This window comes from Ustilaginoidea virens, chromosome 4 (assembly GCF_000687475.1).
Source record: "Ustilaginoidea virens chromosome 4, complete sequence".
Lineage (NCBI taxonomy): Eukaryota > Fungi > Ascomycota > Sordariomycetes > Hypocreales > Clavicipitaceae > Ustilaginoidea > Ustilaginoidea virens.
Window position 1 is genome coordinate 2,576,236 of NC_057319.1, and position 12,822 is coordinate 2,589,057.

The 12,822-nt window shown below is 58.1% G+C and overlaps 5 protein-coding genes across 5 annotated transcripts; 2 read left to right on the plus strand and 3 right to left on the minus strand.

The window, feature by feature from the left end:
- Positions 1 to 236: 236 nt before the first annotated feature.
- UV8b_05142 (uncharacterized protein) lies at positions 237 to 3,783 on the minus strand (the record flags this gene model as incomplete). The annotated part of the gene is made up of 2 exons (XM_043142640.1): positions 237 to 3,704; positions 3,781 to 3,783. The coding sequence occupies 2 exons, from the start codon at positions 3,781 to 3,783 to the stop codon at positions 237 to 239; spliced, it is 3,471 nt and encodes a 1,156-aa protein (XP_042998574.1).
- Positions 3,784 to 7,196: 3,413 nt separating this feature from the next.
- Positions 7,197 to 8,759, minus strand: UV8b_05143 (uncharacterized protein; the record flags this gene model as incomplete). The annotated part of the gene is made up of 2 exons (XM_043142641.1): positions 7,197 to 8,521; positions 8,612 to 8,759. The coding sequence occupies 2 exons, from the start codon at positions 8,757 to 8,759 to the stop codon at positions 7,197 to 7,199; spliced, it is 1,473 nt and encodes a 490-aa protein (XP_042998575.1).
- Positions 8,760 to 9,255: 496 nt separating this feature from the next.
- Positions 9,256 to 10,374, plus strand: UV8b_05144 (uncharacterized protein; the record flags this gene model as incomplete). Its single annotated transcript, XM_043142642.1, has 1 exon — positions 9,256 to 10,374. The coding sequence occupies one exon, from the start codon at positions 9,256 to 9,258 to the stop codon at positions 10,372 to 10,374; it is 1,119 nt and encodes a 372-aa protein (XP_042998576.1).
- A 534-nt stretch (positions 10,375 to 10,908) lies between these two features.
- On the minus strand, positions 10,909 to 11,731 carry UV8b_05145 (uncharacterized protein; the record flags this gene model as incomplete). Its single annotated transcript, XM_043142643.1, has 2 exons — positions 10,909 to 11,608; positions 11,667 to 11,731. The coding sequence occupies 2 exons, from the start codon at positions 11,729 to 11,731 to the stop codon at positions 10,909 to 10,911; spliced, it is 765 nt and encodes a 254-aa protein (XP_042998577.1).
- Positions 11,732 to 11,820: 89 nt separating this feature from the next.
- Positions 11,821 to 12,790, plus strand: UV8b_05146 (uncharacterized protein; the record flags this gene model as incomplete). The annotated part of the gene is made up of 2 exons (XM_043142644.1): positions 11,821 to 11,934; positions 12,494 to 12,790. 2 exons carry the CDS (start codon positions 11,821 to 11,823, stop codon positions 12,788 to 12,790), a joined length of 411 nt encoding a protein of 136 aa, XP_042998578.1.
- Between the last annotated feature and the right edge of the window lie 32 nt (positions 12,791 to 12,822).

Genomic DNA, 12,822 nt, shown 5'->3' on the forward strand with positions numbered 1-12,822 from the left:
TGCAGCTAGTGCGTCTACCAAGGCCGCCCTGGGAACGGCAGAGCAGCTGCCGAGCCTGCCTTTGTCCAGCCAACTCTCGTCTTGGATGGAGGAGCACATGCCCAATATAATAAAGAAAAGAAAAAAAAAAAATAGAGACCCGGAAAAAAAAAGATGCTGCCCAGACGCTGGTGTTTCCATCGTGCAAGAGATCCAAGCACCTGCCACCCAAGCACCAGCACCTGCGACGAACAAGCCTACAAACCTGCCTCCTGTGCAGTGTGCCGCCTCCTCATCCGCTTGCTTCGTCCTTCCGTCGTCGTGTCCACCACCGTCGACGGAGCACTCGTGTGCCGCCGCCTCTTCAGCCCCTTCGCTCTCACCACCTCGGACCCCGAGATGCTCGGCGGCGCAGACCAAGATTTGGATGCCGCCCGCCCTCTCAGCGGGAGCGCCTGTGCGCACGCAGCATCATCCTCCTCCTCGGCTCGCCGGACAAAGGGCTCCGCACCCCAGCCGCTTTCCGCCCACGCCTCGCGGACCGCGACTCCCAGCGCAAACGCCACCTGCCTGGCCACGCTGTTGCCCACAATCTTGTACTGCTTGGCCGACGATCCCAGGAGAACCTCGTCGTCCAGGAACCCTTGCGCCCGGCGGGCTTCCATGATGCTGATCGGCCGATTCTCGTCCCAGTGCAGCCAGCGGCCGCTTTTGCGGTCCACCAGGTTCATGCTGGTCACAATCGTCTCCAGCAGCCGGCTCGGGTACAGGCGCCCAAACGCGTTGGTGTTCTTCTGGAACACATCCTGCGCGCCCCCGCGCGAGCCTGACTCGCCGTGGAAGGTGGAGATCTCCGCTGGCGTGAGAACGTCGCGCCTCGCCTGCGCAAAGTTCGTGCCCCATGGCCGCGTGGGTATGAGCGCGATTCGTGATCTGTTGATTCTTGATATGCCGATTGATACTCTGTGGTCCGGGAACGGGATGCAGGCGCCCGGCAGGCCGTCGTATATCTTGGGTAGGTCCTTGGTCGCCTGCGCGGCCGTGACGAACGTGAACGGCGTCGCTCGGGGAAACTCCCTCTCCGCTAGAGACTCCCCGGTCGGTAGCCTGCCGAGACGCAGCGGTTGGGTGTGGGGGGGATGCGAGTGCGTATGCTGCGGCTTCTTCGGTAGCCTGCAGCCGGGCGCCGCGAAGATGAGGAACACTCTCGTCCGCCTTTGCGATGCTCCGAAGGATGACGCGTCGAGCACGAGAAATTGGGCCTGGTATCCCATGCCAACTATCGCGCACATGAGCTGGCTGAAGACGTCCTCGTCTCGACAGGCCCGGTTCTGGACGATTCCCGGCACGTTTTCCAGTATGCCGTACTTGGGGCGGTATATGTCCACCGAAGAGGCAAACGCTGCCACCAGCGACTGGTTCTTGCGCTGCTTGATCGTTGTCTTGTCGTTTGTCAGGCGTGAGAAGCCGGGGCAGGGGCTTCCGCCGGCGATAAAGTCCACCGTGCCAATGGTGGGCACCGAGCCGGTGAACTTGCCGTCCATCGCCAGCCCGTTGAGCTCGTCGATGGATCCCAGAAAGGGATCCACCAGCGTCTTCTCCTTGCAGTTGGCCATGTAGGTGTGGACGGCTGTGGCGTCGAGGTCGTTTGCCCACTTCATCTGAACAGCACCGCCTTCTTCCAAACCTCGGCCGAAGTTCCCCCCGCCGCAGAACAGGTCTAGGCCGAAAAGCTGCGGGATGCTGTCCTTCGGATCAAGGCCTTGTCGGAGCCTCTTGGGAAACTCTTCCATGGGTGCGCACTTGAACACGTCGCCAGAATCGTCAACTTCTTGGTGGGTGATGAAGAAGAAGGAGCCCATTCCGTCCCGGCTGTACGGTGCCGGGATCTTTTTCCCATGCTTGAAGAATCGCACCGAGCACCTGCCGATTATCTGGCTGCTGTAGCACTGGACAGCTTGGTTGCTGTATACCAGCTCGTTGCATGGCGCAGTGGCTGCGGCCGAATCCACATCCCTTCGTCTCAACAGCCTTCTGAACTGGAACAGAGGCTTGCCGGACGGGGTAACGTAGGATCCAATTAGCTCGCAAGGCTCGGATACGGGGTTGCCGGCCTTGATCTGGATGAGGAGCGTGTCTCCCAGTTGATATTCTGGCTTCGAAATCCGGCAGCTGGTATGGGGGCAGCGCAAATGGCCGTCTTGCAGCGATATCCACTTCCTGTCCTGGCTAATGTACACCTGTCGGCAGAAAAACTCCGACTTGGTGCTCGAGTCTCCCCCAAACTCGACCGTGTGTATGGCCAAGACTTGGTCTTGTTGAATCTTGTACCTCTCGGTACAGGAGCAGTGATCGGATAGAAACAACTCATTCTCCCACGGATACTTCATTAAACCACAGATGGTGTCGATCGATCGGTAGTACCATAAAACCTCAAACTCCAAGGACCCAGAGACGGTTTGGTTGATTTTCTGCACGAGGGCGAACCACCGATCGATATCGGCAAAGGTTCTGGATACTTCGCGCTCCCACACGGTTCCCGACTCCACATCGTCTCGTTTTGTAGAAATGGTGTCCCCCACCTTGATCTTTCTGATTTCTTGCGCGTCGACCGTTGTGGCATCACAAGAGGCGGCGACGACGACGGCGGCGGCATCATGTGGCACAGAAGCTGGCTCCAGGTGATTCCTCAACATGACAGAGTCTCTCACCGCCGAAGATTTGGACGCGAAAACACATTCCCGCAGCATGCTTCCAAAGGGGAGGTGAGAGAAGAGCCCGAAAATGTACGGCGTAGTAACGGTCGCGGCTTCGGCAAGGCATGGCCGACTTGGATACAAGGTCATGTTCCAAACTTCGGCCCATATACTGTGAAAGCATGCGCGACCGTGGCCCAGAACTCCAGTGTACTCTTTCCAAAGAAAAGCAAGATTTGCAATTATAGATGTCCGGAAGTCATTCGAAGGATGCTTTTTAAGCCATTGCGTAAACGCCGGCGCTGTGCCATGGGTCAAGACGAGCCATTTCTTGAACGTGTGGCGGAAATGACTGATGGACACTTTGGCGTTCCTCGCCTCCATGAAGAAGAGAAAATCAACAAAATGCTTGGCCAAGTCGGCGATCCAGATGAATGGGTCAAAAAAACGACGGTATTCCTTGGCGGGGCATCCCAGCCTGTAGTAGGTGTCGGTGTCTTTACACATTGCTGACTGAAGCCATACGTGGTCTCTGACGGTGGGAGAGTCCAAGCAGTGATAGTTTCCGATGGGGACGGTGCTGATGGGCACTCGTCTGACGAATACCCTTGTTGAAGCGCAGCTCAGAATGCCGTCAAAGTAAAACTGGTTTAGTTCTCGCTTAATGTCCAGCTGGTGTAACGGGCGCAACTCGCAGGGGTAGTATCTCGTGTCGCAGTAGACGGAAAAGTCGTCTAGTTGCATCTCGACGAATTCGAGCCCGTCAGCAGCCGTGGGCGAGGACGCTGGCGAGTCAAGGTCACGGGCATGGGCATGGGCATGGGCATGGCGAAGAAGCCGGAGCGCCTCAGCCTCGCCCTTGAGGGGCGCCGGCGGTGTGAAAGGCTGAAAGTAGGATCGAGGATATGTCAGATGAAGCTCTGGAATAACTGTCCTCAACTCAGATGTGGCTTGATCGAGAAGATCCGGCGTCGCTGTACGGGACAGCACGGGATCATCATGGTCATGACTGAAGTCAACATCGTTCGGCTGCTTGGAGAGTAAGAAAAGGGTGAGCGAGGGATCCAGGCGACAGGTGCCAGGGTGAAGACGGCGGGCAACTCACCATATCGCGTAAAGATTATGATTCCAACTGCCACGGGGGCAAGTGAAGCATTCCAAGCAAAGCGGCAAGGGTGTTGAGGACGGCGAATTGACGGCGGGAGGAGTGTTGGGGCCTTGGGAGGGTCTAAGCATAGTATAGTGTGTGCAAGAGGCATGTAATGGTCAACTATGTTGCGCCCGGTGCCATTTGCAGACCACGTACAATTCGGTCGACGGGCACCGAGAAAGGGAATTCGACTCGACGAACGATGCTGGGCTTGGCACTCAAGAGCAGCGTTTTCCGAATTCAGGTCCCTGGTCTCCAGTGCTCGAGCACGAACGGACTAGTCAGCGGTACAAACGGGGTTAACGAAGCCCGACTCCACCTTGCCAATTGCCAATTGCAATAGCAATTGCGATTGCAATTGCTCTCCGAGAGCGAAGATCAACACGTAACGTGAAACCGCTGGTCATGGACGGTCGCGCCTCTAGGTGCCCGGATGGAGAGCTGGCGGAAAAGACGGGCAGATTTGTCGGCCACGCTCGTCCTGCATGCAGCCGGGCCTTGTCGCGGATCCTGAGGTTGAGGTTCGTTCGTTGTGGCAGCGGCTCTCGAGACGACTTGTCGTGCGTCAGTCAGCTCAAACCCTGCATCGAGTCTGGCTGTTTCCGGCTCCTAGCACGGCCATAATAATTGAAAGTATTATGATTGCCTCGGGCGCCTAGCACCTTCCGTTCTTGTCCCTAGCGTCGCGACGCGATTTTCTTTCCAGCTCGCGCCTTGCAGGGGTGTCGCCCAAGTCTGCGCAGCCGGTAGGGCCTGGGAGGTGGCCGTGACGGCGTCTAATTGGACTGCTAGTCGTCGCCTTGTTTGAGGACCCACAGCTTGCCAGTAAGCCATCCACTAGGGACGGAGGAACCTACCTTAGGTACTCCGTACCTTGCGTATTTCCCCTGGGCGTGGCCCCTGGATTTTGCCGGCCAATGGCTGAGCTTGTGAAGTCTGGTCGGCTTATGAAGTATTTTCTGCCTCCATGTAGGTAAGGTAAGGTACCTAGGTACCTAGGTAGGTACCTAATCTATTTCTGCCTCCATGTCGCAACAAAGCAAAGTCACGTGTCGCTGCAACTCTGTTACATATTATCGCTCGCGATACGCGGGGCGGGAGCGAATTTTGCTTGCCTCCCAGCTTGTCATCGGAACAGGATTTTCAAATTTAAAATATCAAGGACCTAAATTAGTGCCTGGCTAGTGCCTGAATCCAGCCCGTCCCTCACATGTAAAGAGTGAGTCAACTTGGAAGGGGTTCTTGTTGGTGACGCGTCTTGCTGATGGCTTCATTGGCTGCGATTCGGGTCCTGCTAAACGGTTCAGCCGCACTTGTCAGCGGCGCCGTCACGTGACCGCCCCCTGGTCTGAATTTCTCACCCTGGGTTGTGTATTTCCATATGTCCACCCAGGTGTATCCGGAAGATCAACAACGCCCCCTAGGATCGAGTCGAGTTGATGTGGATCCTTGGAACCTTGACTCCTTGACTCCTTGACTTCTTGGCTCCTTGGCTCCTTGCATCGCTTCTCGGAGTTGCCGAGTACCACAAGGTGAGGAAAACCGCAAGGATTGAACCTCAAAAAAGTGTAGCCCTTTATTGTTCGTCTCCCATCATGGCCTAGCAAACGAGTGTTCGAGAGCTCCAGAGGCGGTTGCGTGAAGCTCAGCGGCGCGCCCAGGGTGGCAGGAGAGCGCGGCAGGGCGCCAGAACAACGACTCCTCGACAAGGCGACTTGGCACCAACACGCTGAAGTCTGCCAAAGGCTGGCTTTTCACAACCTCAAGGTGGACGTGGACGCTGCCCGTATGGCTCACTACAAAGGGCACCGCTCAAGGTCGCAGCACCGCATCTTGGGGCTGGCCCCGCATCCGATGAACATCTGCAGCATGGTTGTTAACCGCCAGACGATCCCCTTCTTTCGGCGGATTCCGAGGGCCGTTTCCGGTACCATGCGGAAAGACTGACCGACCGCCGCTGCCATCACGCCAACATGCCACTAAATAAATAATCGATGGTGGACTTGAATGGTCTTCTGACTACGGGAGAAACCCATTGTTTTTCTCGAGGTTGATCGGAAACATGTTCAGAATACTGTACTATCATCTGGCTAAACGCGGTACCGGAGGGGTCTCGGCGCATCACAAATCTCGTACTGCTGCTGTTGGCCAGTATTCGGCCTTGATCCTCATCACCACCTCGCACAGCCAGGCCCAACGCAAGGACATGGCCAGGAGCAGCCGTCGTATCGTGTGATGCGGGGACTGAAAGACGTCGGCAGAAGATTCTGAGGGCGCTCTGCGGTCGATTCCATCAAATGAACCGTCCGCAACGAATGGTCAGAATGTACGCCGACTGTATGCGAAGGCGTTGATCACTCGACCTGTGTCTTTAAACGACGACGTATTGGCGACCAAACGAAGCCGAATAAGCAGCCAGCAAGACTATAGGAAGAGTTGTTTTTTGTCTGCTATAGAAGAATCTCACCGACATGTTTTTTTTTTTTTTTTTCCTCTCGTTTTCTAGCGTATAATAGCCACAATCTCGCCATGAGATAAGTCACAGCCTGGGGAGGACTTTACCGACGATAATGCGTTCCTCGCTGGTCGTGTAAGCTCCCCAACATCGTCACCCTGGCAGATGAACCTATAAGCCATGCTCTCTGCCAGAACATGGGGCGCAAGACTCGCCGGCTGCAAGACCAAGCTGCCGAGATGTCGTGTTGGAAGTAGCCCGGTCATGTCTTTCCAGTCCTTCCTGCGCGAAGATGACGAAGACAATCATGGCGTTCTTGCCCTCAATATCCGATTCGAAAAAGAGTAGGAGTCTGTCAATATCTATGGCTTCGTGATGCGGAGACCGTCATGTCTGTATTTGCAGCACACTCGGAGGAACGCGTGTGATGTTCCGATGTTCCAGTTGCGAGCGTGCATTCAGCGAGAAGCGGCAGAGATGCCAATCCGGTCAGCAGTCAAGGTTATTTTGATGTCCTGATTTCGTAGTTTGTAACCCATGGCAAGTCCTGGCAAGTCCTGGCAAGTCCTGGCATGCCGTTGCGCCATAAAGGCACCCACGAGTCGGACGGAAAATCCCATCCGCATCTTAAACTTGACCTGGAAGTCGTGTAAGCCCCCCCCCCTTGAGCCAAGGACCTACCGATCGGTTATAGCTTGAGCATATACGGCACGGATAAGGGGGCTCGAGCGCATTCATTCAATGGCCCTTCTGCATCAGCGACTTATTGATGTATTGGTGCAGACGTTTTTTGCGGCCAGCGTGCCATCCCAGTCGCCTCGATGCAAACGCGCGCCCGGGACATGCCGCGCCAACGCCCCAAGCATTCATGCAGCCATCGCTTCGTTGTGCTTCAACAGCACAATGCATCGATAGCTTACCGCCGGCGACGGAAGCGGCTATTGTGCCCCGGACCGCCCTTTGCCCCGTTGTTCCTCAGCTTCAGCCGCTGGAAGTTGGCGTGTGCAAGCTCGTTGACCTTTCTTACCGCCTTCTTCACCGGCCCTGCTGCCTTGGTGCTGGCCTTGGTTTTGGCGGCGGGCTTGGCGGCTGCCTCGTCGTCGCTGCTTCCACCAGCGTCTTGCGCGGTCGAGCCGCCATCTGGCGCAGCGGCGTTTTGAGTCTCTGCAACGGCGTCCTCGTCACGCGCGTCTTCGCTCCCGGGCTCCTGCGATGCATCCCCCGGCCGCTTCTTCATGGTGGGCCGCATGTTCACCCTTCGCGTCGTCCTCTTCTGACCCTTCTTCTTGAATACTGGCAGCGGGTTGCCGTCCCGGCCCACAGAATCCTCGACGGGGCTGTCGTACATGTCCTCATCGTCAAACGCACCTAGAAGGACCGGACGGGTCCTGGGCGCTACTCCAGGCGGCCCGACGGCGGGTGCAGATGCTCCGGAGGGTCTCCCTGCTGGAGACTTTGCTGGCCCAGACTGCCCTGCAGCATCTTCCTCGACCTCGCGAAGAGCCTCCAGGTCGTCATCGAGCGCATCTTCCTCCACCCTGCGCAAGCTGGCGACAATCTCGCTCAGTCCGCGGACGAGGGGTTTCCTTGGCAGCCTCAACGGCGCCGGATCGGCAAGGACGGCGTTTTCGTCCACGGCGGGCAGAGAGTGCCGCTTCAAGAAGGCCGGCGTGTCGAACTGCAGCTTGGAGACCGAGGACGGCGTCCTCCTGCTGCCGAAGCTGCCTCGCCGGGTCCTGCTTGGCGTGGCAAACGCGCTCAGCATTTGCTTCTTGCTTGCCGACATGGGCGTTTGGCCGAGTTTCGCCGCGCTGCCCGGCTCGTCCGAGCTGGTGCGCTTGCGTGGCGTCAATGGGGCATTCCTGCTGCGCCGGCTGGGCGTGCCGCTCGCTTTGGCCGTGTTGTGTTTGGAGGGTGTGTGCAGCTCTCTCTCGACCAGGAGGTCGAACAGGCCCAGGACGCGGCCGTCCCGTTGCGGCGTGGGCCCGAGGGACGTCACGGGCGCCGGACTGAACAGTTTCCTCGCTATGGCTGGCGTGTTCATGAGCTCCTCATCCGGGGCCCGCTGCTTGGAAGGGGTCTCGGCATATCTCGTCCGCTTGAGGGGGGTTTCCGCAGGCGCGGACGCAGGAGCGGCATCCGGCTTCCGCTTCGGGGGCTTTGCGTCTGAGTTTGAGCGTGGCAACGGAAGCTTCCCGGAGAGCAGGTCGCGGTATCTGTTGTAATCCTTGTAACGCCTTGCTGTTTCGCCAAACTGTCAGCTTTCATCGTCGTCGTCGTCGTCACTGGTGGTCGATCGTCCGTCGGCAACTGCATCTTGACGCTACGCACCAATATCCGGGTTGTCCTTGATATCCTGCCGCCCGGGTTTGCTCCCGTCGTGGGTTTGCGTCCAGTCATTCTCCCAACGCTTGAGCTCTGCGCGTATCTCCTGGCACTTGTTCTCGTACGCAGCCTTGGTGTCCTCGTCCATGTCCATGACGAGAGGGTAATCTGTGAGACAGGCTGTCGCATGGGCAAGGTTAATCGTGGCTTGCTTGCTTGTTTGGGGGGGGGGGGGGGGGGGGGGGAGGCAACGGAGAGTTGATCGTCGGTCCTTTCAACGCGTCGTCGAGATGGCATCCGGCCAGCCAGCCAAACAACGCGCCTCGAGTTAGCGCCGGCACTCACTGCCGCAGGAGATGTCAGCACCGTGCAGTGCAGCGCATGCACTACAGAGCAGCCACAGTGGATCATGCGTCATTCTCATCCCCTCCCACGGGCCTGTAGGCGTCAGCCCCACCCCCGTTGCCCTGCCCCACCAATTGACGGCTTCGCCTTCAGCCGTTCTTCCAGAGTCCCGAACTGCAGACATTCGTGACTATGTATTGACTCGGCCTGAACTTGGTCGACTCTTCTCCTTCCCACCCACCAGCGCCAGGAGAACTACCTCAACGCCCAATTGACTCCTTCCGCGACTACCCGTGTCCGCGCCGATGGCTCCGGCGCAGGACCAGGACCAGGACCAGGACTGTGGTGACCTGAGGCGGACCACCGTCTTTGGCCTCACTCTCGACCAAGCGGCCACGACAGACGACGCCCAAGATTGCTGCGTCGTTTGCCTCGATGCCATAACGGACCCGTGCGAGGCCCGTCCGTGCGGCCACCGCAACTTTGACTACATCTGCCTTGTAAGCTGGCTATTCGAGAACCCACAGTGCCCTCTCTGCAAGGCGCCCGTCGTCAAAGTCACACACGGTCCCGCCCAAGCCCCTACAACGACCTTCTTCAAGCAGAAACCCGCACCGAAAACCGCGGCCCCGGCTTCGGCAAGCAGCGCCGCAGGCGTCCGCGCCCACCGCGTGCGGCCCTACGGAAATCGAGCAAGCCTGGGCTGCCCTCGGCAGAGGCCTGGTCCTTCCCGGCATGCCGGCGGCTCAACCGCCACGGCGGCATCCCAAGCCATCGCTACTCGACGAGGTGTCTATCGAAACCGCCTGTTCTCAAAACACGTCGGCTCCAACCGGCTATCCCGCTACCGGGAACTAACGCCCCAGATGTTCCTTGCCGACGCGGACCTGGTCTCCCGCGCGAGAATGTGGACGCGGCGCGAGCTACGGGTGTTTTCCTTCCTAGCTGCCGACAGCGACGCCGACGGAGACGGAGACGCGGATCGAGACGGAGCCTCGGGACTTGGGAGTGGGGCGACAGCGAGACGCCGCCGCGCGAACAACGCCGAGTTTCTCCTCGAGTACGTCATCGCTATTCTCAAATCGGTGGACATCATGGGCAGCCGCGGCCAGGCCGAGGACATGCTGTCTGATTTTCTGGGGGCGGAGAACGCAAACATCTTCCTGCATGAGCTTCGCGCGTGGCTGCGCAGTCCGTATACCAAACTGGAGGACTGGGACAGAGCTGTGCAGTACGATGCCGTGTCTGAGGGGTCCACGCGCGGGGCGGAAGCGTCTGGACAAGGCGTGGGAGCTTCAACCGCCCCGGGTCTTGCAGGACGCGGGGAAAGAGGCGGGCGCAAGGGTGATTTTTACAGACCAAGGTGTGCGAGACGGCCGACAAGGACGCGAGACGGTTCGACAGTTTGGTCCGTTGGCAGGTGAAAGATGGATCCGGGGCGGCGTTTCTTGGCGTTGGGGCATTGCTCTCTGGTTACACGTACGGGATACCCTTGAGACTAGGTGATGCAAGACTTGACATGAATGCTTGTTTTGGATTGTAAATATGCAATGGGAGGAAAGGGGCATCGCGCCTCTTGGATGGAGTTTGTGGACTAGTTGCTGCCCACGTTCCAACGTCAACATTCCACCATTCCAAAATCCATGATCTGATACCCAGCCGCGCAAGGCCTCCTGCTTCCACCGTATTTCGCTATTTCGCATTTATTCGTGGCGACGGTCACTATGTATCTCATTATGCCAGACACCACTTCGACCGACTAGTGTTGGCAGCCGTGCGACGGAATGACTCGTGCGCTCTCTGGGCGGGCAGAGCGCTGGCAAGAGTCGGCTTGCCACGGCAGTCGTGTTTGTTTTCCATCAAGGGTCATGTCGTGTTGTAGCTGGCCTCTTGTGCGACGCCGAAGATCCGGCCGCGCAGACGGAAAACTTGGGAGCACGGCTGTTTCGTGCTGCGCATCACATGTTCATCAGACCTCCCAGATCCTTGTCCATCTGGCGCAATCTTTCTTGAAGCTCTCTCTTCTTTGCTTCCATTTGTTTCGCCTCCGCCTCCTCTCTACGGAGGTCTTCTTCGGTCCACGGTTCGCTCTCGTCCTCTTCGCCCTCCATGCCGGCACCGCCGTCTTTGTCCATCCAGCCTTTGTTCATGCCTGCCAGCCGCTCGCTCTGTTCCGCAACCTTGGCCTCGTAGTAGGCCATGGTGTTCTTCCCATTGCGGTGCTGGTGCCGCAGTGACGAGATGCGCTCCCTCGCCCCGGGCAGCTCGTAGACGCCGCAGAGCTTCTCGGCCCCGCGCAGCAGCATCTCGACGTCGACGTCGCCCTTGCGGTCCGTCTCGCCCCTGCGAAGCTGGGCGTGCATCTCGCCGCCGAGGACGGCGGCCACGGCGGTGTGACGCCGGGGATTGGTGGCGCCGCGAGAGGGGGCCCCCGTCGTCACTTCCCCGGACGCCACGTTGAAGACGGTCTGGCGCCGTTTCGCGCCCTTTGTCTCCTGCTCGAGGCTTCGGCTGCTCTGCGTGGCGGGAGGCGGCGGCGGCGGCGGCGGCGGAGGGACAGAGAAAAGCGCTCGTTCGTGCGCTTCCGTGTCCCGGATCAGCGAGGTGATGTCGTAGTTGGATAGGAGGGCGTTGGTGAAGATCTTGGGAGGAGGGAATCTGTAGAGCTGGTCAGACTTGGCGTCCTGATCGGCCGGACGGGGAGGTGGCGTAGTACGGCAAGGCGTCAATGCCTTGACATGAGTACGATATCTGCTCGAGATGGTCGGAGAGAACCGACATTGTGACGGGGTTCTTTGAGCAGGCGGCGCTCTCAAATGCGCGGAGAAGAAAGATTGGGAGGCAGGGAGTAGTGGGATGTCAACTTTTCCATGGATAACGTCAATTCCGAGCGATGGAAGCGTCAATGGCGTCTGTTTGAGGTCGGCATTGATGTTGCTGCTGATGTTGCTGCTGATGTTGCTGCTGATGTTGCTGATCTTTTGGTAGGTCCACGTGAGGTGGGGTAGTTGAAAGGCAGTACTCCGTAGGTACCTAAGTCAATAGTATGTGCTCTGCACCCGTACTATGCACTGCCCGAAGACCTACCTACGGGTCAAATGTACCTACAGAGAGAGTATCGACATATCAATTACTTCCCGATTACCAGGAGGTATGGAGGTAGCTTTGCCGGGACAAATTTGTGTTGCCTTGCCAGGTGCCCAGCCCAGCCAGCCCAGCCACCCAGGGCACCCAGGACCCGAAGACCGTGCTATAACCGAGCCGGATGAACACAACTCTCGATACTCAAGCCTCATGGCATCGGCATAACCACGCTGACAGCGCCCATCAAATAAGACGATGGATCCAACTTCAACTTGGCGTCGGATTAGGGGAAGAGGGAAAAAAAAAAAAAAGAAAGAAAAAAAAACTCCTGGCGAGGAAGCAGTGCGGAGTACTTGGCAGCAAGTCGCTCAAGTTTTCGCACCTCCGTACCGTACCTGGGGGGGGGGGGAATTGTCAGTACAAAGCACGATGTGTACTAACATTGTTCAAACTGCGAAGCCTCCAGAGAGTGGCCAGCATGTGGACAACGTGGTGCGTGCAACTAAAGAGTTTCGAAATCGCTTCAGCCCCCTGCTCATTCTTATCCCTGCTGAATCCCGTCAGATGCATCGTACCGGTCTGATTCCTGCAGGCAGTGCATCGGCAGTAGGAGTGGCCTGCTGGGCCCAACCAAACCCACGCGAAACTTTGTCCGTGGACGTGCTTCTTTCAAACTTTCCACGGCTGGCGTCGTCCAGCTTCGGACAAATCGTTGATTTCCTCCAGCAGCCCATCGTGGTCCAAGACTCGGACTGATGGCACTGCCCGGCTCCAGCACGGCCGGCACA